This window comes from Macrobrachium rosenbergii, chromosome 53 (assembly GCF_040412425.1).
Source record: "Macrobrachium rosenbergii isolate ZJJX-2024 chromosome 53, ASM4041242v1, whole genome shotgun sequence".
NCBI lineage: Eukaryota > Metazoa > Arthropoda > Malacostraca > Decapoda > Palaemonidae > Macrobrachium > Macrobrachium rosenbergii.
This window is the reverse complement of record NC_089793.1, coordinates 23937283-23962745: the sequence shown is the minus strand read 5'-3', so window position 1 is coordinate 23962745 and position 25463 is coordinate 23937283. Positions and strand designations below refer to the sequence as shown.

The window sequence follows — 25463 nt, the reverse complement described above, 5'->3', positions numbered from 1 at the left end:
TATTACCGCCGACAATCAACCATTTCGTGTTTTTGTTCATTTTCTTTACCTTTTACCATTCTTCCAAGGTGAGTCTCATTTGCGCCCCGACGATGCGGGAATACATATCTCGCGAAAGGATCTTCTGACTTTTATTTTCCTTTTGGTTTCGCTTATATTAAATCACGGGCATTTCCTATGATTTTCTGAGCACACATATGTATGTCTGTATTATATATGTATATATATATATATATATAAACATATATACATATATATGTATAATTGTGTATATAATATATAAACTGTATATATATATATATATATATATAATTGTATATATATATATATATATATATATATATATATATATATATATATATATATATATATATATTATATATGTCGTATACGATATTCTGTATTGTTACCTTTAGTTCTGTAATGCTGCTCTTGGTTAATAAGTCAAAATTGCTCGTGGAGCGTGCAAATTTTTAATGCACAGGAATGAGATGTTTACCAAATCCAGGCATATACACCAGCCAGTGAATATGCACATTTAATGAATGCAAATATTATACTTATTCATTGACGACTTTTTATTATATCTATGACAAATCTGTTGGAGACGCAAAGGCTATGTCAGAGGGTCTTAACCCCCCTCCCCCCCTGTTAACTCACCTTTTGTGCTGGTGTTGTATATAAATTAAAACATGTAATATATTGGTCCTTCAGTGAACATAACCATATAAAGAATGCCTCATATGGAAACATAACCTTAATATAAAGGGATATTAAGATTAAGAAACCCAGTTGGTTTGATTCCTGTTAGTTTTATTAGGCAGTTAACCATCTCTCTCTCTCTCTCTCTCTCTGACCTGAAAAAACATTTTCATCAATATATTCCGAACATTTTCTTTCATTTGTTAATTCATTACAAAGACGATCCCCATCCAAGGAAAGAAAATTAATAAATATAAATCATGAGGACGATGCCATCCTTTAAACGCCACAGGATCCAACCTATAACTCATCTTTCTTTTGCTTCTTTTTACTCTTCTTTCCCGTTTTCTGTTTTCTCTCTTCCGACGCTTTTCCTTCCTTCTTCTCCTTTTCCTCCTCGTTCGTTGTTGTGTTCTTCTTCTTCTCCTCCTTCTCTTTCGCTGCTTTTTCCTCCGCTTCCTTTTCTCTTTGCTCCTGAGTGAAGGAGAGAATGAAATTAAATAAAAGGTGAATGATTTCGTACACAAACAGGATATATATATATATATATATATATATATATATATATATATATATATATATATATATATATGTATATATATATATATATATATATATATATATATATATATATATATATATATATATATATATATATATATATATATATGAAATTTTTATCACACTGTTTTATATACTCATGAAGCTACAAATGTCGCTTAGAAATTCACGCTACTGATATCTCCGTTGAGAATTGTCGCCGAAGGGGAATTTCAATATGATAAATGAATTGGAATCGTGGGACACGAACCCGCGATTTGTGCCTATTCAGCGACTCCAGTTGACGTAAACCATTGAGCTATCAAGATATTAAGTTTGTAGCTTCATGATTGTGTATATATATATATATATATATATATATATATATATATATATATATATATATATATATATATGTATATATGAGCATAATAAACCATTGTTCTCATAATTTATTTTAATTAATACCCATTTTGTAAAAATCGCTTATCCGCACGTCTAAAGATAATGTATGGTTCAGCTTTTTTCTTTTAATTTTGTATCATATCAGAATCTATAACAAGTAACAGGATTATTTACAAGTGGCAGAATTTATGGTGGGTTACAGTATTCACACAAAAGTTTAAGGCTTTAAGCGAAGATGCAATGCGTTACTACCCTAAACCATATTATTCTAACTTCTACAACTGCTGAAGGATTCGGCATTTAATCATTTCTCCCTTTCTCCAACACCTTGGAGCTTAAATTCTCTTCTTTCTGGAAACCATCACCCATCTATCCGCTACATTCAGGCCAACATAGTAATACCCGGTCTTTGGCTTTCCCTTCTTGCTTCTGTTTTCCCTGGTTTTTAGAGTGTTTATCATAATTCTTCCATTAACTTATAGCCAGCATGTTACTTAAGTTTATATATATATATATATATATATATATATATATATATATATATATATATATATATATATATATATATATATGTATGTATGTATACATATGTATGTATACATAAATACACACACCTATATATATACACATATATATTTGTTTTCACGTCTGTATTTGCCAAGGTGTCATTTTTAGCTGTGCCAGTTCTTCGTCAGTTTCATTTAAAACTGAGTAAAATCTAAAGTGTGTTAGACTTCAGTGCCTTGTACTTACGTGAATGAACGAAGTAAAAAGTTTATATTTATCAAAAGACGAACATTCGAGCGAACAGACCTTGGTCTCAGTGGAGTGTGCAGCCACCGTTCACTGTCAATATCTTTCGGGATGACTTGTCATTAGAATGTACCTGTCATCATCGTCGCTTAAGCTTTTTAATTTGCTTTATTCAACATTCACTTTTTTGCCAAAGCTACTCAAGCGCTTTTAAGCGATACTCCGCTGTAGGGGTTGCGCTGTCAGTGCACCTATGTGGTGCACTGTAGGTATTACTTTGCTGGTTTTTGCAGCGTCCCTTCGGCCCAGCTGCAACCCCTTTCATTCCTTGTGCTGTACCTCCGTTCATATTCTCTTTCTTCCATCTCACTTTACACCCACTTCTAACGATTGTGCAACTGCGAGGTTTTCCTTCTGTTACACCTTTCAAATCTTCTTACTGTCAATTTTCCTTTCAGGGCTGAATGACCTCTTAGGTCCCAGCGCTTGGCCTTTGGCATAAATTCTATATTCTATTCTGTTCTATTCAAGGATACTTGAGGTTTTCTTCTAAAGACTAAAATATTACCTAAGGGCCGAATGCAAATGTAACCTGTTTTTGAGAATTCGTATATCTTCAGTCTCAGTACAGCTTACCTGTTTAGAGTTCGGTTAGTGACAAGACTAACTATTGAGACTACTATCTCGGTGGTATTGCTGCTACTCACTTTAGTAAATAAACTGTATGTCCCATTAACAATTTTTTTTAATATTCGAAAGTGCGATTTCGACCACGGTCCAAGAGCATAATACCTTATTGCTTCTTGTGCCTGAACAACTTCGCATAGCGCTCGTTTTGTTTTTCTGAATGTTTTCATCTGTTCGGTGAGGCTAAAGCCTGTCATTATATCACCTTACCTTATGCATCTACCTTCTTCTTCTTCTACCTCTTCAATTCGTCGTTTTCTCATTTTAAATAAAGTAGACAACTTTATACATCTTCTTCTTCTTCTTAGATTCGTCGTTATCTTTTTTTTAAAGAAAAGTAAACAAAGACTAGGCCTAACCTCATCCGATACAAGTTTATGCATGGCAATTTTTCAGTGGTTATTTCAATAACTCATCGGATCAAGTCATCTCCAGAAAGAGGCTGTATAATTTATATGATGTACTTTACCATTGAGTATTAACATGAAGGTAACGTAGTAGCATGTAATAACTTGTAATTATGCATAGTTATGCTTGAAATTATGAAATTTTCAGTTATGTTCACGTGCACGCTAAGCAAAGTTTCGGCCCAAAATTTTTTATTTGTTTTCGTGTTTTTTCCTGATTATCAGCGGTTGGAGAGAGAGAGAGAGAGAGAGAGAGAGAGAGAGAGAGAGAGAGAGAGAGAGAGAGAGAGAGAGAGAGAGATTTTTAAAATCTCCAACACCAGCTGGAAGAGAGGAAAGAGATTTAAAATCTCCAACACCATCTAGAAAAGAGAGAGAGAGAGAGAGAGAGAGAGAGAGAGAGAGTATATCAAGCCCGAAAGGTGAACGGGAAAATCCGAAGCAACGAAAGGGAGAATGAGCAACTGGGTTAATAAGATGCCGACTGTTGTCAAGGCAAAGCAACTCAAGCGATTGAACACATGATGCCGCTTCCCTCCCCTCCTCATTCTCTCTCTCTCCTGCCTAGCAAACAACAAACACTGTCCCTCAACCCTCCCTCCTCCTCCCTCCCTCATCTCCTCTTATCCTCACCAACAACTCTATGCTCGCTAAGCCATTACCAGCATACCACCACTTCCCTGAACATACTCTGGTTACTCTTACATGTGCAGAGAAGAGAGAGAGAGAGAGAGAGAGAGAGAGAGAGAGAGAGAGTTAATAGCAGAATTTGCTTTCATTTTAATTATCGTCATTGAAGCTGAGACAGAGAGAAAGAGAGAGAGAGATTTAATAGCAGAAATTGCTTTCATTTCTACTATCAACATTGAAGCTGAGAGAGAGAGAGAGAGAGAGAGAGAGAGACAGAGAGAGGTTTAATAGCAAAAAACTGCCTTCATTCCAACTATCGCCATTAGAAAGCTGAGAGAGAGAGAGAGAGAGAGAGAGAGAGATTCCAGGAAACTTCAAGAATGTTTAAGGGAGAGGGAAAGAGAGACGGGGGGGGATATTTAATAACAGACATGGCCTTCACTACATCTATGATCACTGAAGCTGAGAGAGAGAGAGAGAGAGAGAGAGAGAGTGCAGAAAAAATCACAATCCTAAAAGGAAGAAGGTTTTTCTTGGCTGTAAAATTAAGATACGACGGACGCATACTTGTTGACATTCCCAGCAAGCAATGTTTCAATAAAGAATCGACAATACCATAAGAGGCAGGTATTTTCTAGATCATTCCTCCTTAATTAAAAACTCCTAACCTGTCCCTCTAGAACCCTGAGATGATCCACAGGTAGCACCAAGGTAACAGGCCCCGTGAGCCAGAGCTCCCTCGTGAGTCAGGACTCACGTGTTATCAGGTTCCTCTTCTCTTCCATTTCCAAGTACTCTGTTATTTGCATCCATTTGGAAGAAGAGATGAGAAGGGATTTGATGAACCCAATTATTGGCATCCTGGATTCTATACGTTTCTTCTCTCTCTCTCTCTCTCTCTCTCTCTCTCTCTTTCCAGTTGGTGTTGGAGATTTTAATTCATTCTTAATTCTTCTCTCTCTCTTCTTCTCTCTCTCTCTCTCTCTTTCCAGTTGGTGAGTTGGTGGTGGAGATTTCTCTCTCTTCCAGTTGATGTTGAGATTTTCATTTTTCTCTCTCTCTTTTCCTTCTTTTCTTTCTCTCTCTCTGTAATACTGCCATACCTGAGACTTGTTTTTGTACTTCAGGTCTTGGTTTATTAAACCCTCCTGAGTCTGACTACGATTTTATTCCACAACGTGACTCGACCTCATATCTGGGTCTCGCCGTGTCAGGATCAGGAACGAATTTAAAATATTGATGATAATCAAAACCTTAGTAGGACCGACGTATAAAGGTTATTCACGTAGCAGATACCTTTACTAGAGAAGGTGGACGGAGGTTTTGTAATCACTCAAGTTTGTGTGTTTGCACGTCGGTGTGTTTGTGTCTGCAGTATACAATGAGATGAAGTTTAAGAAAAAGATTAAGTGTGAAATTTCAAGAAAGTGTGACCAAAGTAGTGAACAATTAGCAAAGAGAGAGAGAGAGAGAGAGAGAGAGAGAGAGAGAGAGAGAGAAGAAATGGTGGTGGGGAGAAGCACATAGATATTAATAAAATGAAATACAGTTAGAGATTAGAGATGGAGAATAATTATGAGAGAGAGAGAGAGAGAGAGAGAGAGAGAGAGAGAGAGAGAGAGAGATAAATGAGGCTGGGGGAGACAGCACATAAAAATAATAAAATGCAATACATTAGAGATGGAGAACAAGAGAGAGAGAGAGGTTATTGTAATTCCGCGACAAAATGCATGGCAAAATTCAGTTCCGTTCGCCCATACTGATATTAATATTCAGAATTTTAGATATTATCTGAAGGGTGGGTGGTTTGTCAGATTTGCTTGCAAGTTTTAATTTCTTCAGAACACCCTCAGTTTGTCAAGTTTTGCGAATCACGCTCGTGACTCGAAAGCTTTCCGGATTACTGGTATTTATGTGAGAGGCCCCGTGGTTATAGAATTCAGGGGTGTTATTGCAAAGAAAATAAGATATTTCTCATTGAATAGCAGAAATTGTTAATCTCTCCCACTATGTATTAGTCCTTCGTCAGTGGCTTAGAAGTAAAGTCGAAACCGGTCAGGACTTACACCCGGTCTCTTATTTTTTCACCTGTTGGTTATATGTATATATATATATATATATATATATATATATATATATATATATATATATATACATATACATATATACATATATATGTGTGTATATGCTGAAAATATATATATATATTAGTATAGTATATATATATATATATATATATATGTGTGTATGTGTGTGTATATATATATATATATACATATCTGTGTGTGTGTGTGTGTGTCTATTTTTATTTGTGTGTAAGTGTGACTGGCAAAAGCATAAATATAACTTTAGTAGTATATACGAAATAGTTATCATAGTGCTAGTCTTAACAGTACAACCTAAGACCAAATTGTTTGAGATTCGCGGCCACTTAAAAATGGCTACCTCAATATCCTTGGACAGTTTTTAGACTAAATAGGTCCACTTAAAATGGATGTGGTTTTAGGGTGTGTGAGGCTAGTCTAAATGGCTACAATCTCCAAGCCAGGCAAAATTTGGTTACGACTGGCTTCGAGTTAGTTATTTCTAGGAGGTAGATTTCTGACGGATATCTTTCGGAAGCAAAAACAGAAAACTAACTGTTGTTGAGTGATAGGTGTTGTCGTCACGATAATAATTAGTATGGATACGGGAAATTAATGTATTTACGGAAAGTAAGTTTAGTCACTTTGAAAGGCATGCTAAATTGTAGATATGTGATTCGTCGTGTAACGCTCGAATCCGTAGGGCGGTAATGCCGTCAGTCCACATCATGCGGTGCACTGTAGGCATTACTTAAGGTTCTTTGCCCCTAGCTGCAACCCCTTTCATTCCTTTTGCTGTGCATCCGTTCATATTCTCTTTCTTCCATCTGACTTTCCACCCTCTTCTAACAGTTGTGCAACTGCAAGGTTTTCCTCCCATTACTCCTTTCAAACTTCTTACTGTCAATTTCCCTTTCAGCTGAATGACCTCATAGGTCTCAGCGCTTGGAATTCGGCCTAAATTCTGTATTCTGTTCTGTTCTGTAACGCTCGAAGGCCAAAGGTTTCCGACAGATATTAAGCGCATAACGCATCAAATGCGTTATGCTCAGGTATTATGCGTCGTGTTGTTCTCAAGGTTTAGCAAACATAACGACGTAACACGATAGACAAAATCCGTTAATTTCACAGATTTTCTTTACATCACGAATTTACTCTAATGGTTGATCGGGTCATGTGCGTTCGTGAGTTCATCTGTGTACATGTTAGTACCCTTTCTTATATATAGGTAGTGTTGAATACTGTGTTCTCTAAATTTTGTTATGAAGTTATTCACTTAATATTCATTATCTGGAACGGGCCAGTTCGCGTAAGTTGTACAAGGGCGTTTGTGGTTTCCCAATTGGGTGGAGACTTACAAATATCCTCTTATTCTGTACCCCACATTCTTACTTTCAGTGTTAATCTGGAACGGTAAAGTACACAATATAATTTATTGATGAATAAAATTCGGGATTCGATATTGACCTTCATATACGTATGATTTATTTGGATGTATTTTTGATATGCTTTACCAGTATTCGATTATACCATTTGTCTTATTCATTCCACACATTGTTTGGTTTAAATCTTATTGCGACGCAAGTACGCAGGGTTTCTTTTACGCACGCGTATGCGTTCGCGCGCGCGCGCGCGAGAGAGAGAGAGAGAGAGAGAGAGAGAGAGAGAGAGAGAGTGAGAGCAAAAAAATAATCTGTCAGTATTATTAGTTTTAATTAATAAAGATAGTTGCACCTCTAAGAGAGAGAGAGAGAGAGAGAGAGAGAAAGCAAAAAATTGGTTTGTCACTCAGTATTACTAGTTAATGAATAAAGAGGGTTACACATCTGACAGAGAGAGAGAGAGAGAGAGAGAGAGAAAGAGACGCAAACATACTCACCAAAAGACTAATATAAGCACGGAGTGATCGACAGTTTATTTACGACTATGAACTATAAGTAACAGCTATTCGTACTTCCTTTTCAAGAGGACTACAGAACGGGGAGTTGGACAGTCGAATAAGACAGTGCTTCGAAGGGAATTAGCTTGGGTTAATATTTTACTTCTGGCGTTGATGATGGAGATATTATTATTATTATTATTATTATTATTATTATTATTATTCAGAAGATGTACCCTATTCATATGGAACAAGCCCACCACAGGGACCATTGACTTGAAATTCATGCTCCCGAAGACTACGGTAACAGACGGTAATGGGAAATACTGAAAGAAGAGATCACTTATTAAAAAAAATAATAAATTGAATAACAAGTTAATAAATAAATAGGTAAAAATGTAACTAAATTATTAAAATACAATGTTGCCCTGGCCCATTTTATGCTTCTCTGTCCACAGAGTTGGAAGATGCCCCAAAGAAACTCCTGACCTCAGTGATCAGATCAAGTAATCTTAGGTTAATGTATACCCTAGAGAAACTCTTGACCTAAGTGGTCAGGTCAGGTTATCTTAGGTTAATGTCATATTTATTACCCTGTACACACGAAACCTTATAACAATTTCACTTCAGCGAGAAGTACATATAAAAAAATTGATACAAAGGTGAAGAAAGCTGAGGTTAGGTCAAAGATTTTCCCTGAAACTGTTGACCGAATCAGATATTATGAAAAGTGCTTTGTAATCGCGTCTTCACCGTATTGCTATTAAAAATATTTCGTAAATTGTTTCTCTTGACTATCTGAAACCTACTGTCAACCAAATACCAATATGCAGACACATTTGCTGTCTCTCTCACAGAGATATTTTAGTTTAAATTGAGAAAAATAGAATTTCTTCTCTCTTCCTATCTCAAAGAACTTTAAAGTTACATTCTCTCTCTCTCTCTCTCTCTCTCTCTCTCTTCTCTCTCTCTCATTTTTCCCATTTCATTTCATCGCACACAGGCATGATAGCAGTGCCTCACCCTTCTCACTAAACTAAATAGAAGATAATGATACAGAAATAAGAGATGAAATACTGGAATACTTATCAGATATAGATATTACAGTAGCCGATATTGTGCAGGCTATTAATGAAATTAAAATGGATCAGCAGCAGGACCAGATGGAGTACCTGCCATATTGTTAAAGAAAGTGGTTCATTCAATCGCAAAGCTGCCAGCAATATTATTAAGACAAAGTATAGATACAGGAGATTTTTGATGAGCATAAATTAGTATATATTATCTTACTTTCAAAAGTGGCTCAAGACTAGAGGCAATTATAGGCCTGTGAGTCTGACATCTCATATGGAAAGTATGCAAAGGCAATGAAAAAAATATAATGAAACATTTGATGAAAAATAGATTGTTCATTTATAGACAAATATGGTTTTGTACCCGGAAAAGTAATACAAACCTAACACAGTTAGTCCACCATGAAAGCATATATAAAATATGATAAAACGCAAAAGATACAGATGTATTTACTTAGGACTTTGCAAAAGCTGACAAGGTAGATCATAATATATTAGCGAAAAAATTAGAAAACAACATTGTTGGGATAAAGGAAGATGGATAAAAGAATTTTTGCAAACAGAAAAGATAGTGATTGCAAACGATGAGAAATTTGGATGAAGCATTGTAATATCTTGGTGTACCTTACAAGGGGCACGGTGTTAGCTGCATTGCTGTTTGTGATTATGATTGCAGACATAGACAGTAATGTTAAGGACTCAGTAGTAAGAAGTTTCGCAGATGACACAAGAATAAGTAGAGAAATTGCTTGTGATGAAGATAGGAACTCGCTACAAAGAGACCTAAACAAAATATATAAATGGGCAGAGATAAATAGGATGGTATTTAACTCTGATAAATTTGAATCAATGAACTATGGTGATAAAGTAGGAATGCTATATGCATATAAAGGACCTAATAATGAGACAATCACAAACAAGGAAGCAGTTAAAGACCTTGGTGTGATGTTGAATAGGAATATTTTATGCAATGATCAAATAGCAATTCTATTGCCAAAATGCAAAGCAAAAATGGGAATGTTGTTCCGGCACTTCAAAACAAGAAAAGCTGAACACATGATTATGCTTTATAAAACGTACGTACGTAGTCCACTTGAATATTGCAATATAATATGGTACCCACACTACCAAAAGGATATTGCACAAATAGAGAGTGTACAAAGGTCATTACAGCTAGAATAGAAGAAGTTAAGGACCTTGACTACTGGGAAAGACTACAATTCTTAAATTTATATAGTCTTGAAAGGAGAAGAGAACGCTACATGGTAATTCAAGCATGGAAACAGATAGAAGGAATTACCGAAAACATCATGGAACTAAAATATCAAAAAGAGCAAGCAGAGGTAGATTAATAGTGCCAAAAACTATAACAGGAAACCTAAGGAAAGCACAAAGGACATTAATCCACCACTCACCAGCATCGATAATGCAGCGTCTATTCAATGCGCTACCAGCTCATCTGAGGAACATAACAGGAGTGAGCGTAGATGTGTTTAAGAATAAGCTCGACAAATATCTAAGATGCATCCCAGACCATCCAAGACTGGAAGATGCAAAATATACCGGAAGATGCGTTAGCAATTCTCTGGTAGACATCAAAGGTGCCTCACACTGAGGGACCTGGGGCAACCCGAACGAACTGTAAGGTCTGTAAGGTAAGGTAAGGTCTCTCTCTCTCTCTCTCTCTCTCTCTCTCTCTGAGGTGCAACTAGCGTTATTCATTAAAACTAATATTACTGAGTGACAGACCAATTTTTTGCTCTCTCTCTCTCTCTCTCTCTCTCTCTCTCTCTCTCTCTCTCTCTCTCTCTCGCGTAAATGCCTCGTAATTACGTACGTCCGCGGAAGTCCACCAAGGACTGAAGAAGATTAATGTCCGCTTGCGGTTTCGTTCTGTATCCAAATCACCTGGATATTCCAGTTGCTCATTTCAGCGCCGCTATTCGAGAGGAGAAATGCATTTAGCTGGGGATTTTTTTTTTTTTTTTGGTAAATTACACTCCTTTGTTTATGTTGCCAAGTTCTTCAAGGTTCCTTCTTTCTTTCTTTCTTTCTTCGGTAGGTGGTTGGTTTCGGGGCAAAGTTTTTACAGAGTTTTATTCTCGTTTGGTATGTCTCCGGAAAGAAAGTGGGGCTGGGTTAGGCTGGCCGCAAAAAAAAAAAAAAAAACGAAAAAGAAAAAGGAAAAGAAATTGATCGATTCCGATGAATTTTATGAATGGGTGGGATGTGGACGAGAATTTTAGTCATATTTTGTTTATTGATTTATTTATTTACTTACATATTTATTTATTTATATATATAATTATTTATTTATTTACTTATATATTTATGCATTTATTTACTTATTTTCTTATTTATTTATTTATTCATTTATTTATTTATTTACTTGTTCACTTATTTACTTATTTATTTATTAATTTATTTTTTAGTCGTTTATTTATTTATTAAGTAATTAATTTATTTATTTACTTATTTATTTATCTATTGTTTTGTCTATATATTCTTGCAGAGGTATGCGCTTTCCGAATGCTGACTTTCTAGCCTGTATTGCTTCCGTGAATGAACTTTTTCACGACAAAAGAAGAGTTGACATAAATGAGAAGCATAAACGCTGTCTCCAAATTCGAGTTAAGTTCTTACTCGTACATTTAGTACAAGTCTGTGGTTTTAGCCAATTTGAATTTTCTGAAGAAATTATTCTCCCATGAATCATTACTTTTCCAGGCAACTGGGAGTTTAGTAAGGTACAGGAAATCCCAGAAGATTTTTTGTTGTTCTTGGCTTCTGAGAATGTATTTGTTCTGCTGTATGATTGGTGCCTCCTAATGTAGCCTTGTGCTTCGAAATACCACTAGATTAACTTTGTTCTTCCATCTTTGAAAGAAATTTGGTAACCAAATGATTTTGACCCTTTAACCAAACTCTTAGTGTTAAAAAATAAGAAAGTTTGTCGAACCAAATTCTGAATGTTAAAAAAAAACAAGAAAGTTCGCAGTTTTAATAAATTCAGCTCCCTTTTCTGAATAATGCTGCATTCCCGAGATTTGTGACCAGTTCTTCCATCTTTGTAAGCAAATTTTTAACCAAATGATTCTGACCCTTTAACTAAATTCTAAGTGTTAAAAAAATAAGAAAGTTTGTAATTTTAATGAATCCAGTTGCCGTTTCTGAATAATGCCGCACTCCCTTGCTTTGTGACCAGTTCTTCCATCTTTTTTAAACAATTTTTTAGCCAAATGATTTTGGCCCTTTAACCAAATTCTAAGTGTTAGAAAAACAAGAAAGTTTGTAGTTTTAATAAATTAGTTCCCTTTTCTGAATAGTGCCGCATTCCCTAGCTTTCTGACCACATCCTCTCATTGTGACAGTAACAATTCTGTCCTACCGAGTAACTTGGCAAGAAAGTAGGTGTTCTAGAGTGTTTGCAGAATTTTTTATAAGGTTATGGATGGAGAGATCTTCCTTACACGAAGTGAGGTGTGGCATATTTCAAAACTCAGGTTTAGGCGAATGGTACTTCAGAATCAAGTAAAGCAAAGCTAAAAGGGAAGAAGGACTACGGAGCCCCAGCTACTAAAGAAAAATAGAAAGCTAGGTTGTCTGAGTAAGTAATAACATATAGGTCTTTCACTATACCCGATTTAGTATATTATTATTATTATTATTATTATTATTATTATTATTATTATTATTATTATTATTTTATTATTATTCAGGTGAACCGATTTTTATTGACTTGAAATTCAAGCTTCGAAGAATTTGGTGTTCATTAGAAAATAAAGGGAAACACAGAAAGAGGAGATCAGTTGTTAGAAAAACAGATAAATAAATAAATAAAAATGTATTAACTCTTAAAAACTGAGGAGAATTGTATTATTATGCATTGCATTGAACTTCCGAAGCTCAATTGCTTATTATGCATCATTAAGGAATTCTTATTAAGGAAAGGATAAAGATTTGTAGTTCAGTGCAGTGCTGTACTTACAGGGGTGGTCTGGTTTCACCCTTTGTAGGGGAGAGGCGAGATCATTAAGAATAGTAACGGGAAAAGAAAAGAGAGAGATTTTGGATTTTCCTCTATTTAGATTAACAGGTTGGGAGAAAAGACAGATAATGAAACGTAAAGGGAAAACCACTTGTAGGATATGTTGGGAGAATTCAAAGCTTCCAGTGTTATTGATTTGGATTCCATCTCCCAAAATTCTGAAAATTAAGAAGTAACGTACAGACAAAGCTTAAGTGGAAATAAATGAAACAATTAGGTAACTGCCTTGGCCTGTCACTCAGGAGAAAGTGTGAGTCAGAAAGGATCAGTTGTATATATATACAGTATATATATGTGTGTGTGTGTATATATATATATATATATATATATATATATATATATATATATATATATATATATATATATATATAATATACAGTATATATGAACTGGCAAATGCCTTTTAATATCAAAAACCTTAGGAATAGCCGAACGTTCACAAAACTTTTGTCTCTTAAAAGTGAATCTGTAAAGGCCCAACAGACCATCAGAATGCCTTGTTAATGAATCAAGGTGTTATGTTCTTGAATATGAAAGACGTCTCACGTACAAGGCTCTGGCTGGTACTGAATAATCTTGAAACAAGAAGATTATTATTATTATTATTATTATTATTATTATTATTATTATTATTATTATTATTATTATTCAGAAGATGAACCTAATCACATGGAATAAGCCACTACAGGGGCCTGCCTTGAAATTCAAGCTCCAAAGAATGTGGTGTTCATTTTGAAAGAAATTTCTTCTTCTTCTTCTTCTTCTTCTTCTTCTTCTTCTTCTTCTTCTTCTTCTTCTTCTTCATTATTATTATTATTATTATTATTATTATTATTATTATTATTATTATTATTATTATTATTATTTATTCAGGTCGATTTATATGGAACAAACCCACGGCTTGAAATTCAAGCTTCCTGAAGAATTTGGTGTTCATTCGAAAGAAGCAACAGAAAATAAAGGAAACACAGACTTGAAAACAGATAAATAAATAAATAAAAAGGATAAAAAAGATTTGTAATGCAATCTTCGCTTGAACTTCGAAGCTCCAATTGCTTCAGTGCAGTGCATCTGTCGCGAGACCGGCTCAGAAAGACTTGAAATGAAAGGATAAAGATTTGTAAAGAGTTCAGTGCAGTGCTTCACAGGGGTGGTCTGGTTTCACCCTTTGTAGGGGGGAGAGGCGAGATCATTAAGAATGAGTAACGGGAAAAGAAAAGAGAGAGATTTTGTGATTTTCCTCTATTTAGATTAGAGCAGGTTGGGAGAAAGACAGATAATGAAACGTAATAGGAAAACCACTTGTAGGATATGTTGGGAGATCCTTCTAGGACACCCAACAGATATAGCTTTCCAGTGTTATTGATTACTTCTTTCTTTTAGCTCGGATTCCATCTCCCCAAAATTCCTGAAAATTAAGAAGTAACGTACAGACAAAGACTTCTACTTAAGTGGAAATAAATGAATGTTTCCTTTTACAATTAGGTAGGTCCGTCGCTACCGCCTTGGCCTGTCACTCGGGAGACCGAGGTTCGTTCCCGGTGTGAGTCAGAAATTTATAAGGATGTGTGTATATATATATACAGTATATATATATTATATATATATATATGTATGTATATATATATATACATATATATATATATATATATATATATATATATATACTGTATTTATATATATACAGTATATATGAACTGGCAAATGCCTTTTAATATCATATTCACTATACCTTAGGAATAGCCGAACGTTCACAAAACTTTTGTCATCTGACATAAGAGTCAGTGAATCACAGTAAGGCCCAACAGACCATCAGAATGCCTTAGACGACGTTAATGAATCAAGGTGTTATGTTCTTGAATATGAAAGACGTCTCACGTACAAGGCTCTGGCTGGTACTGAATAATCGCTTGAAAGCGTAATATACGCAAGCACCCAAGAAGATTATTATTATTATTATTATTATTATTATTATTATTATTATTATTATTCAGAAGATGAACCCTAATCACATGGAATAAGCCACTACAGGGGCCATTGCCTTGAAATTCAAGCCTCCAAAGAATGTGGTGTTCATTTTGAAAGAAATTTCTTCTTCTTCTTCTTCTTCTTCTTCTTCTTCTTCTTCTTATTATTATTATTATTATTATTATTATTATTATTATTATTATTATTATTATTATTCAGGTGAACCCGATTTATATGGAACAAACCCACGAAAGGGGCCATTAACTTGAAATTCAAGCTTCCGAAGAATTTGGTGTTCATTCGAAAGAAGCAACAGAAAATAAAGGGAAACACAGAAAGAGGAGATCAGTTGTTAGAAAAACAGATAAATAAATAAATAAAAATGTCGGTTAACTCTTAAAAACTGAGGAGAATTGTATTATGGTAGTAATGCATTGCCTCTTCGCTTGAACTTCCGAAGCTCCAATTGCTCCGGATTGCTCCGTGCATCATTAAGAAATTCTCTAGACCGGCTTCAGAGAAAGACTTGAAATGAAAGGATAAAGATTTGTAAAGAGTTCAGTGCAGTGCTGTACTTACAGGGGGTGGTCTGGTTTCACCCTTTGTAGGGGGGAGAGGCGAGATCATTAAGAATGAGTTAAAGAAAATCAAGATTTTGTGATTTTTATTTAGATTAGAGCAGGTTGGGAGAAAGACAGATAATGAAACGTACAAGGCAGGATATGTTGGAGATCCTTCTGGACACCCAACAGATATAACTTTCAGTGTTATTGATTACTTCTTTCTTTTAGCTCGTTCCATCTTCCCAAAATTCCTGAAAATTAAGAAGTAACGTACAGACAAAGACTTCTACTTGAGTGGAAATAAATGAATGTTGCCTTTACAATTAGGGTAGCTATCGCCTTGGCCTGTCACTCCGGGAGAAGAGGTTTATTATTATTATATATACAGTATATATATGTGTGTGTGTGTATATATATATATATATATATATATATATATATATATATATATATATATATATATATATATATATATATATATATATACTGTATATATATATATATATATTCAGTATATATGAACCTAATCACTATACCTTGGAATAGCCGAACGCTTTGTCATCTGACATAAGAGGGAATCACAGTCAGGCCCAACAGACCATCAGAATTAGACGACGTTAATGAATCAAGGTGTTATGTTCTTGAATATGAAAGACGTCTCACGTACAAACTGAATAATCGCTTGCGTAATATACGCAAGCACCCAAGAAGATTATTATTATTATTATTATTATTATTATTATTATTATTATTATTATTATTATTATTACAGAAGATGAACCCTAATCACATGGAATAAGCCACTACAGGGGCCATTGCCTTGAAATTCAAGCCTCCAAAGAATGTGGTGTTCATTTTGAAAGAAATTTCTTCTTCTTCTTCTTCTTCTTCTTCTTCTTCTTCTTCTTCTTCTTCTTATTATTATTATTATTATTATTATTATTATTATTATTATTATTATTATTATTATTATTAATCAGAAGATGAACCCTATTCATATGGAACAAGCCCACAAAAGGGGCCATTGACTTGAAATTTAAGCTTCCAAAGAATAATATGGTGTTCATTTTAAAAAAGTAACAGAAGGCAATGGGAAATACAGTACAGAAAGAAGAGACCACTTATTAGAAAGAAAAAAAAATATATCAACAAATTATTAAATAAAAGGATGAAAACGAAAGTAAATTATTACAATACAAAGGGAATTTCTTTATGGTAGTAATGCGTTGCATCTTTGCCGGATCTTTTGAGGTTCCTTGCAGAATATGCCTACTTGGATAAACCAGATTTTAATTTTTCATGACTGTCTAAAAGATTTGTTGCGATATGATGGCTGAGATTACAAGTCTCAGAAATTCTGAGCCATTTTGAGACTTAGCCTGATTTCCGCTGTGCCGCGCCACAGTGCTTACACTCTATACATCCTGCCGAGAGCAGCTAGATTTGCTGAACAGTAGCACCACTATGCAGTAAATGTGCCTCGCTGTCGAACTTCTCAGTTCCAGAGGTTCTTTATTCCTCACACCGTTGGACTATGGAGCAGCCTCCCAGAGGATAACTTTAAAAGTTCAAGCGAAGATGCAGTGCATTACTACCTTAGTACAATTCTCTTTGTATTCTAATAATTTATTTGTATTTTTATATATTTATTAATTTGTTAACTTATTTTTTTTTCTTTTTTTATTAAGTGGGATCTCTTATTTCTGCATTTCTCTTTACCTCCTCTTACTTCTTTCTAATGAACACCACACTCTTTGGAAGCTTGTATTTCAAGTCAGTGGCTCCATAATAATAATAATAATAATAATAATAATAATAATAATAATAATAATAATAATAATAATAATACAACCACCAACATCAGGAGAAGTTGGTAAGAGCACGGTGAATCTAACAGTAGTATCTTTCAACAATAAAAACACACTCTTACCTGCGTAACTCTCGAAATGCCAGATTCTCAAGAACAAGGCTGGAACTATTTTGCTTTTCTCATTTCTTATTTGACTTTCGTCAAATAAGAAATTTGCTTCAGTGTGAATCGAGCTGTGTTATTTTAAAAGAATCAAGTATTTCTTTTGTCAGTGTTCGTTTATATTATACGGGTATAGTTAATTTCTAACTCTGTGACACTCTTCAAGGGCGTTTTCTATACGTTTATCTGTCTTTATTTCTAGGTTGTCATTTGTTATTTTCTTCTTTTTTTTAGGGATTCGATTCTGTAAAGTATTGATGAGGAAAATGTTCGTTTCAGGAATAATTGGGCGAATTATTTTTAGTTGTCGTAGTGAACTATTTTTGATTCCCTGAAGCAAAGTGTTAGCCAAATTTTTTCACAGAATTTTAGGTCTTTTCTGTCTTATCAAAGGAAATACATCCTGGTGGGGCCAGTCTGATCAGAGAGAGAGAGAGAGAGAGAGAGAGAGAGAGAGATTTTGTTTTATTTGAACATTTGAAGTAAGTTTTTTTAGCACGATTCATCAAGTAGAACTTTGAAAGTTGAAGGAAGTTATGATTGGTAGGTTTGAAGAATGCAGTGATGTTTCCTTAATCAAGAGATAGATGTATATGTTAATCAGGTAATAATAATAATAATAATAATAATAATAATAATAATAATAATAATAATAATAATAACCGCAGCAAATTAGTTGTGCAACATTCATCCCAATACTCGAGGGATAAACATAGTCAGTCAGTAGTGATTTCAAATCTTCAAAGTGTACAAGCTTAAATAAGATAGAATATTAGACAATGAATTTCATTTTTTTATATCTTTCGTCTTTACGAAGCTAGGGAGGAAGGTAATGGTATTTATTTTCATCAGATGAATAGAATTACAATCACGCAGACGCTAAATGCCTCTGAAAATGATTGGGATGAATGAGCAGTGTCAGAAAGTGTAAGATAGAAAGAGGAACGTGTAACTAGTGACTTTAAAATAGCCATAAAAGTGATGAGATTTGCACGAGTTTTATTGTCGCATGTGTCTTGTTTGCTGGTGGGCCATTGTCAATCACTGAAAAATAAGCTATCAGACAGCTTGAATGACCAAAAATTCTATAAGTGTCATTTTTCCATAATTTCCGTGACCTATATTTTTGGCAACTTAAAAACCAAAAATTCTAAAATTTATGCACATACTAATCTTCACTGCTCTGGAAATTGTCATTTTTCATAAGTTTCCGTGACCTAAATTTTTGGCAACCTAAAAACCAAAAATTCTAAAATTTATGCACATACTGATCTTCACTGCTCTGAAAATTGTCATTTTCCATAATTTTCGTGACCTGTATTTTTGCAAAACTTGATTTTTGTTTTAGCTTAGAATCTTCATAACAAGATTTTTGCTAGTAAAATATATTTGTCATGGATACGGAGAATAAAGGGATTGCTTATATGATTTACAAAGATAAAATCTAGTTATATAGATTCCCAACTAGCAAAAATCAGATTTGCCAAAAATATAGACCACGGAAACTATGGAAAATGACAATTTTCAGAACAGCGAAGATCAGTATGTGCTCAAATATTAGAATTTTTGGTCTTTAAGATGCCAAAAATTAGGCCACGGAAATTATGGAAAATGAAACTTAGAATTTTTGGTCTTTCAATCTATCTGGCAGCATAATTCCAGTGACTGATAATGGCCCACTGGAAACAAGGCACATTCGACAATGAAACTCATGTAAATCTTTATGATGGCCCACCAGAAAACACGGCACATTCGACAAAGAAACTCATGTAAATCTTTATGATGGACCACCAGGAAACAAGGCACATTCGGCAATGAAACTCATGTAAATCTTTATGATGGCCCACCAGGAAACAAGGCACATTCGGCAATGAAACTCATGTAAATCTTTATGATGGCCTCACCAGGAAACAAGGCACATACGACAATAAAAATCGTGCAGATCTCTTCACCCAGAAAAGAGCCTGATGATTCCACCCATCTCCCTAAACTCTCTCAACTGCAAAAGATAGAAATATGCTAAAAATGTCAGAGAAAAACGGAACAGACACATTACGAGATGCATCAAGTACAAGCAACGAGAAAAAGGTGGGGGAATCGTTACTGACGAGTGAAGTCGGTGTCGACTGGCCTTGTCTTCATTTGCATAAGTCGAATGAATCCACTTATTCAAATGGTCTATTTCCTCCCCCACCCCCTAACTCTCCTTCATAAAATGACACGTTGGAAATTTTTCGATTTCCTCGTTTCTTTATACTTTATTTTTTTATGTGCTGTCATCGTAATTATTTTTTTATATGCTGTCAGCATAATTATTCGTATTTAATCGTGCGCCTCACAAACACATACACACGTATATATATATATATATATATATATATATATATATATATATATATATATATATATATATTTTATAAAATTTATAAATATATATATGTATATATATGTGTGTATATATAGATATAGATATGGTGTCTAGACGTCTACATTAGTTGCACCTCCTACCTCTATTTTACACTCTTTGTTACCCGGATATTTTTCACCCATACCATCCCATCACTTTTTATCTCCCTCTCCTTCCTCTTAACACTTCCAAATTTTGCCACCATTTTCACCAGTCTATCTTTGCCTAGTCTCCCCACTTGAAAAGGCTTCCTCAAAACATTCTGAACCATCTTTTCTTGTCTGCTAACTTACCAATGTATTTCTCACCTTTTTAACCCTTTTATGTGCTCTTAAACCACTCCTTTAACACCTCTAGACAACAACGACCTTCATTCAGAATGCATTCAACATCCACACTTCACTTCCGTAATGGAGAGTCGGCTCAACAGTTCCCCCTCATTGTCATTTTTGCCTACATAGGCAGTCCTCTACTCTTTCAAAGCTCCAGCACCGATCCTGTCGAACTGTTTTCCTTGCTTCAACTGTGCTTTGATTCTGTTCTTCTTTCGTCCTATCATAATCTGTTACCTTTACTTCAAAATGCCTGTAACACTTTATCTTTTGCAGATCTTATCAAAAGCTCTCTTTAGGTCCACGTATACCAAATACAAGTTTTTCCATTTACTTTGAGATTGTTCACACAAATTTTTATTAAGTAACTGATCCACCTGCTTTCTCCCTATTTGAACCTGGGCGATCTTTCCTTTATCAGTCCTCAGTTTTTTTTTCAATCAAGACCTTACTGTACACTTTCCCAATTATTTTAGGTAATGTTATGCTTATATAACTCTTACAATCATCTCTATGACCCTTCATATTTTATACAGGAACAACTTTTCTGAAGTGGGATCTTTCCCATTTTTGGTTATCCAGATACAGATATTTTAAACATCCTAGAGAGAGAGAGAGAGAGAGAGAGAGCTGAGAGAGAGAGAGAGAGAGAGAGCTTGCAGTGGAAGGGACTGGGACAAATATATCAGTAAAATTTTGCAATAAGAAAACACGAAACCATTTTGAGTTTTTTCAAAAATGACTATGAAATAATAGGGCACTAAAAGAACCTTTAAAATACCAATATAACTTCAGACTAACGGGTGTTGACTGGGTTACAATTTTGCTGTATTAGCTATGGAGGGAGGGGTATTCTTACCTTATAAGTCGTAAATTTTCTAATTTTTTTATTTGTCATTTGCGAATAGTGTTTATGGGGTTCAAATTAATGAGAATGAAGAGCTCTTTTCAAAAATGTAAGTTACAATTTCATAGTGTGTATTGGCAACTTATAAAATAATACCAATATATCTTGAGAGCAGAGGAAATATGAAGGGTTGAATCGTCAGCAAAAGAAAAATAAGAGAATAAAGCAGAAGCAGGAGGAAGGTCGTGAAAGAAGTAGGTGAACACGGTTCGAATGACGTATGCACCTCTAAGCCGAATGGCTGCCGTATGGAGACGCTGTCAGAGCGTGGGTTAAAAGGAGAGAAAATTATAACAACAGAAGAAGAGGTATGATTTTATTACGTATTGTGTCAGTGTCTTTGAGACACGCATTGTCTTGCTTTTCTTAGGAACTGATAGGAATCCTAAGAATCCATTGTGCAATGTGGATTTCTTATCTTTTATTCAGTAAAAAACAAAAGAACTCACATTTCTCCATAGATTTATTCATGTACACAAGGCGATACGACCACAGATCGTAGTACTTTTTTTTCTTGCATAGGGAGTCAAGTACACGTCAGTTAACCCTGATGTCGGTATTTTCTCAGTTCATTAACTCATTAGTTATTATTTCTCTTAGTTTTATCAGTTCTCAGATATTTCGAAGGATGATAACGGTTCGTTGATAAATCAATGAAATGACTGAGAGCTGGATTCGAAAACTATTATAATCACCAGTCAAAGATTAAATTCCCATTTTCTGTAATAAACAATGTGTACGTTTTCTATTATGCATTATTATATTCTTGGGGGAACTAATGTTACGCTGTCCAAGCAGCATTAGGGAGTTCCTGTCACAATTCTAGAAGTGCACCAGCAAATTTGTATTATGCACTCGCCAGTTCTAGCCTAGTCTGTTTACAGTAAATGTAACACAATTGTAGGCAGTGATTAGAAAGGAATTGTTTACGAATTCCAGCAAAGATTCTCTGGATTTATAGGCTAGGCCTCAACTGAACGAGTTGTTTAGGTTCTTGCATTCTGTATTCCAGTTATTTATAGAAACAAATTAGAGTAACAGATCTTCAAGTTAATTCATAAAGTGATTATGCGCAGCTTAGCAAACATCAAGTAAAGTTTCAGAAGAAAACAGCAGTACAAAAACATGGAATATGAAAAAAAAAAAAACTCACCTTTCTGCCCACCGACATGGGCTTCATGTTTTTAGGGCAAGCAGGGATGGTTTTCTTGCAGACTTCTGAAAATACCTTTTCCACGTCGGGTTTCTTCTTCCCGTAATGAGTCAGTAAAGATAGTCCAATGTCGTCTTCGTAATGTGCTGTTGGTAGAACGATATAAGATGTTTTTACATGCCGCTTTTTTTTTTTTAGTGGAGTCGTTTCCTGTGTTTGTTTGTGACACAAGTTATTTAGGAACACTTTTCACGCTTAGTACTTAAAAATTTCATTCGTTACTCCTTGCATTATGTATTATATCCAGTCATACTGAAACTTAGAACGCTTCTGGATGGTAGATTTACTTAGGCCTAGCAACTGGACATAGTACTTTCAAGAAAGGTGCTAATTTAGAGTATACTAACGCTAACAAGATTAGATGTTTGTGAACGATTTCGTACTTTCTGAAACTTTTGAGTGACTTCCACTATTGCTGCGATAAAAGAATACTCACCTTCTTTTGACTACAAGCTGACTAGGATATAAAATCAAGTGTTTCGAAGTTACATTGAAATTTTTTCTAGCGAAACAAACCTACCTCTGATTCCTGCGCAAAGTCTCTCCATTTTTGGCGGTGAGAGAACGTACGACCTGAGTCTCTCTGTGCTGCAAACGGCGACCATAGCTGCGTCTATGTGGTCCTCGACAGAACCCTTCTCCTTCGACCACTTCATCAGGAGTTTGTGAATCTCTGTGAGGGAGGGGGAAGGCTGGATCATATAGCAGTCTCATTTCATGCATTTGTTAAATACAGGTCTCTTCCAATTCATGCATTATTTAGTGGTTTCATTTAATTCACGTATTGTATAGACCACAATACGTGAGACTGTATAGTTGTCTCTTCTCATTCATGTATTACAATAGTGGACTCGTTTCATCCATGTATAATTTAGTGTATAAAAGACATTAAAATTTCGGAAGGGGTGTCTGGTCTACACTTGAAAAATTGCTTGGTAAATTGAGATTTTAAAGGTCACGCTTTCAGTTTTGTAGGGAAGTGACATTCCGTGGCTCAAACCTATCAAATTTTACTGTAATATCAGAGCAGTCACCTAGCTTGGTCATTAGATCCATAATGGGTAAATTACTCGTTGTATCGGGAATGCAGAATTTGGAATTATTATGAAGGTACAAGTACTATTATGTATTGCCAAGTAGAAATGTACGAGACAATTATCTCAAAATTTTTAACAAGGAAAACAAGTTAAGTGACTTTATACACCTGTGGAGATTAGTGTAATGATATAATTAGATGTTAATTAAATCAGCGATAATTTAAAAATGGTAGACAGTAAAAATAGGGAACAGGGAAATTTTACATGGTTAGACTAACGGAAGCATAAGCAGAGAGAATAACGTTAATGGTCAATAAAAGCAATCCGCTGGAAATAGAGTAAGTATAATTGCATACATACCCATTATATATATACACATAAATACACACATGTATATGTATATATATTTTATATCTATACATACATATATACAGTATATGTATAAATCTATGTATGTATATATATGTATATATATATATATATATATATATATATATATATATATATATATATATATATATATATACATACATACGTTGTGTGTATGTTTGTGTATGTTACAGCTCGCGTGGGTGTATGTAATCTCTCTCTCTCTCTCTCTCTCTCTCTCTCTCTCTCTCTCTCTCTCATAAGCTTGATACTGCACTCACCTTGAACAAAACCGTAACATCCTTCGCAGAAAGCAACTTGATCTTGAAATAACTTATCGTCGGGGATTTGCGCCTTTGGGCCAAATTCGACCTTATCCTTTGCGCTTTCGATCGCCTGAGCACTCAATGTAAACACGACTACTAAATACGTTACGAAACGGACAGTTGTTTTCGTCGAACTCATCTTTATTGATGCAGTTTTAGGTTCTCCCGCGAACTCCAGTCTTCTAGCTTACCAAAACTTAAAACTGGAGTTGCCGTCTCATGTGGGTTACTCGTTCTTCGCGACAAAGCTTGGTGCCTTTGTATCGACTGATTTCAGCTTAATCTCGCTGAAGTGTTGACAGCAAATTCAACTTTCTTCTTTCAAGTACAGTTCAGGATTTCACAGGGAACAGTGGAGACCTGAGGTGTTTGTAAGATCTTGTCTACTGCAAGGGGCGTTAGGAGATTATATCCTGGTAGAGTTTTATCTTATCTTACTACAAAGGTATTGACGCTCCTCCCCCTGGCTGATAACTCACTTCACGGTGAAAATCAAACAAGTTTCCTATTTCTGTTCATTGACTTTTTTATATATATACAGCATGTCACCTTCGATATCATCGAGAAATCAGCCTTACTGATTTACAGAAATTTAGATTAATTAATCTGAAAGTAAACACAGAGGTAGAGAATTGATAAGACATATCAAGGAAGGTCTTCGAACTGCTTTGTACCCCTGTCAATTTTTCTTTGTTTTGCCCCTTAATTGACGCCCCTTCATTGTTTTCAGTGAACAGGGATTTTTTCAGACATATACCAGTCCCTCTGTCAGATTATTATGATGATTACTACTACTACTACTACTACTACTACTACTACTACTACTATTCTGTGGAGTGGAATGTCCATTTTTGAAAATAATGAAAATTGTAGGATAGTGAGGATGGGAGTGAATTTAACATACCGGTTGATTAAATAAATGATTATATTTAAATAAAGTGTTATTTATCAAATTTCTGCTGATAATTATTTCGCAAATGTTTCTAGGGAACCAGCCAGAAGACCGTAGAGTTGGATACAAGTACAATCTTAGAATTAAACCCTCCCCTCCTAAAGAATCCAGTGCATTCCGGGAGTTGCTAAAAAAATGCATACTCTTTCTTGTCATTGTTACAGTATCATCAGAGTTGCCCATAATCTGCTGTGAGGGAAGTTGTGCCA

At 34.9% G+C, this 25463-nt stretch overlaps 1 protein-coding gene across 1 annotated transcript; it reads right to left on the bottom strand.

Moving 5' to 3' along the window:
• Positions 1-796: 796 nt before the first annotated feature.
• On the bottom strand, positions 797-24690 carry LOC136834093 (cyclic nucleotide-gated channel alpha-1-like). The gene is made up of 4 exons (XM_067096349.1): positions 24258-24690; positions 23091-23243; positions 22511-22656; positions 797-1176 (listed from the first exon to the last, which is right to left on the bottom strand). The coding sequence occupies exons 1-4, from the start codon at positions 24439-24441 to the stop codon at positions 1003-1005; spliced, it is 657 nt and encodes a 218-aa protein (XP_066952450.1). The 5' UTR covers positions 24442-24690; the 3' UTR covers positions 797-1002.
• Positions 24691-25463: the final 773 nt, after the last annotated feature.

Excerpts from the sequence above, each read along its gene's own strand:
- LOC136834093 (XM_067096349.1), bottom strand. The coding sequence starts at position 24,441 with ATGAGTTCGACGAAAACAACTGTCCGTTTCGTAACGTATTTAGTAGTC. Across the intron at positions 22,657-23,090 it reads ACTTTGCGCAGGAATCAGAG|CACATTACGAAGACGACATT; the intron begins GTAGGTTTGTTT and ends TTCTACCAACAG. Across the intron at positions 1,177-22,510 it reads CCATGTCGGTGGGCAGAAAG|GAGCAAAGAGAAAAGGAAGC; the intron begins GTGAGTTTTTTT and ends TCCTTCACTCAG.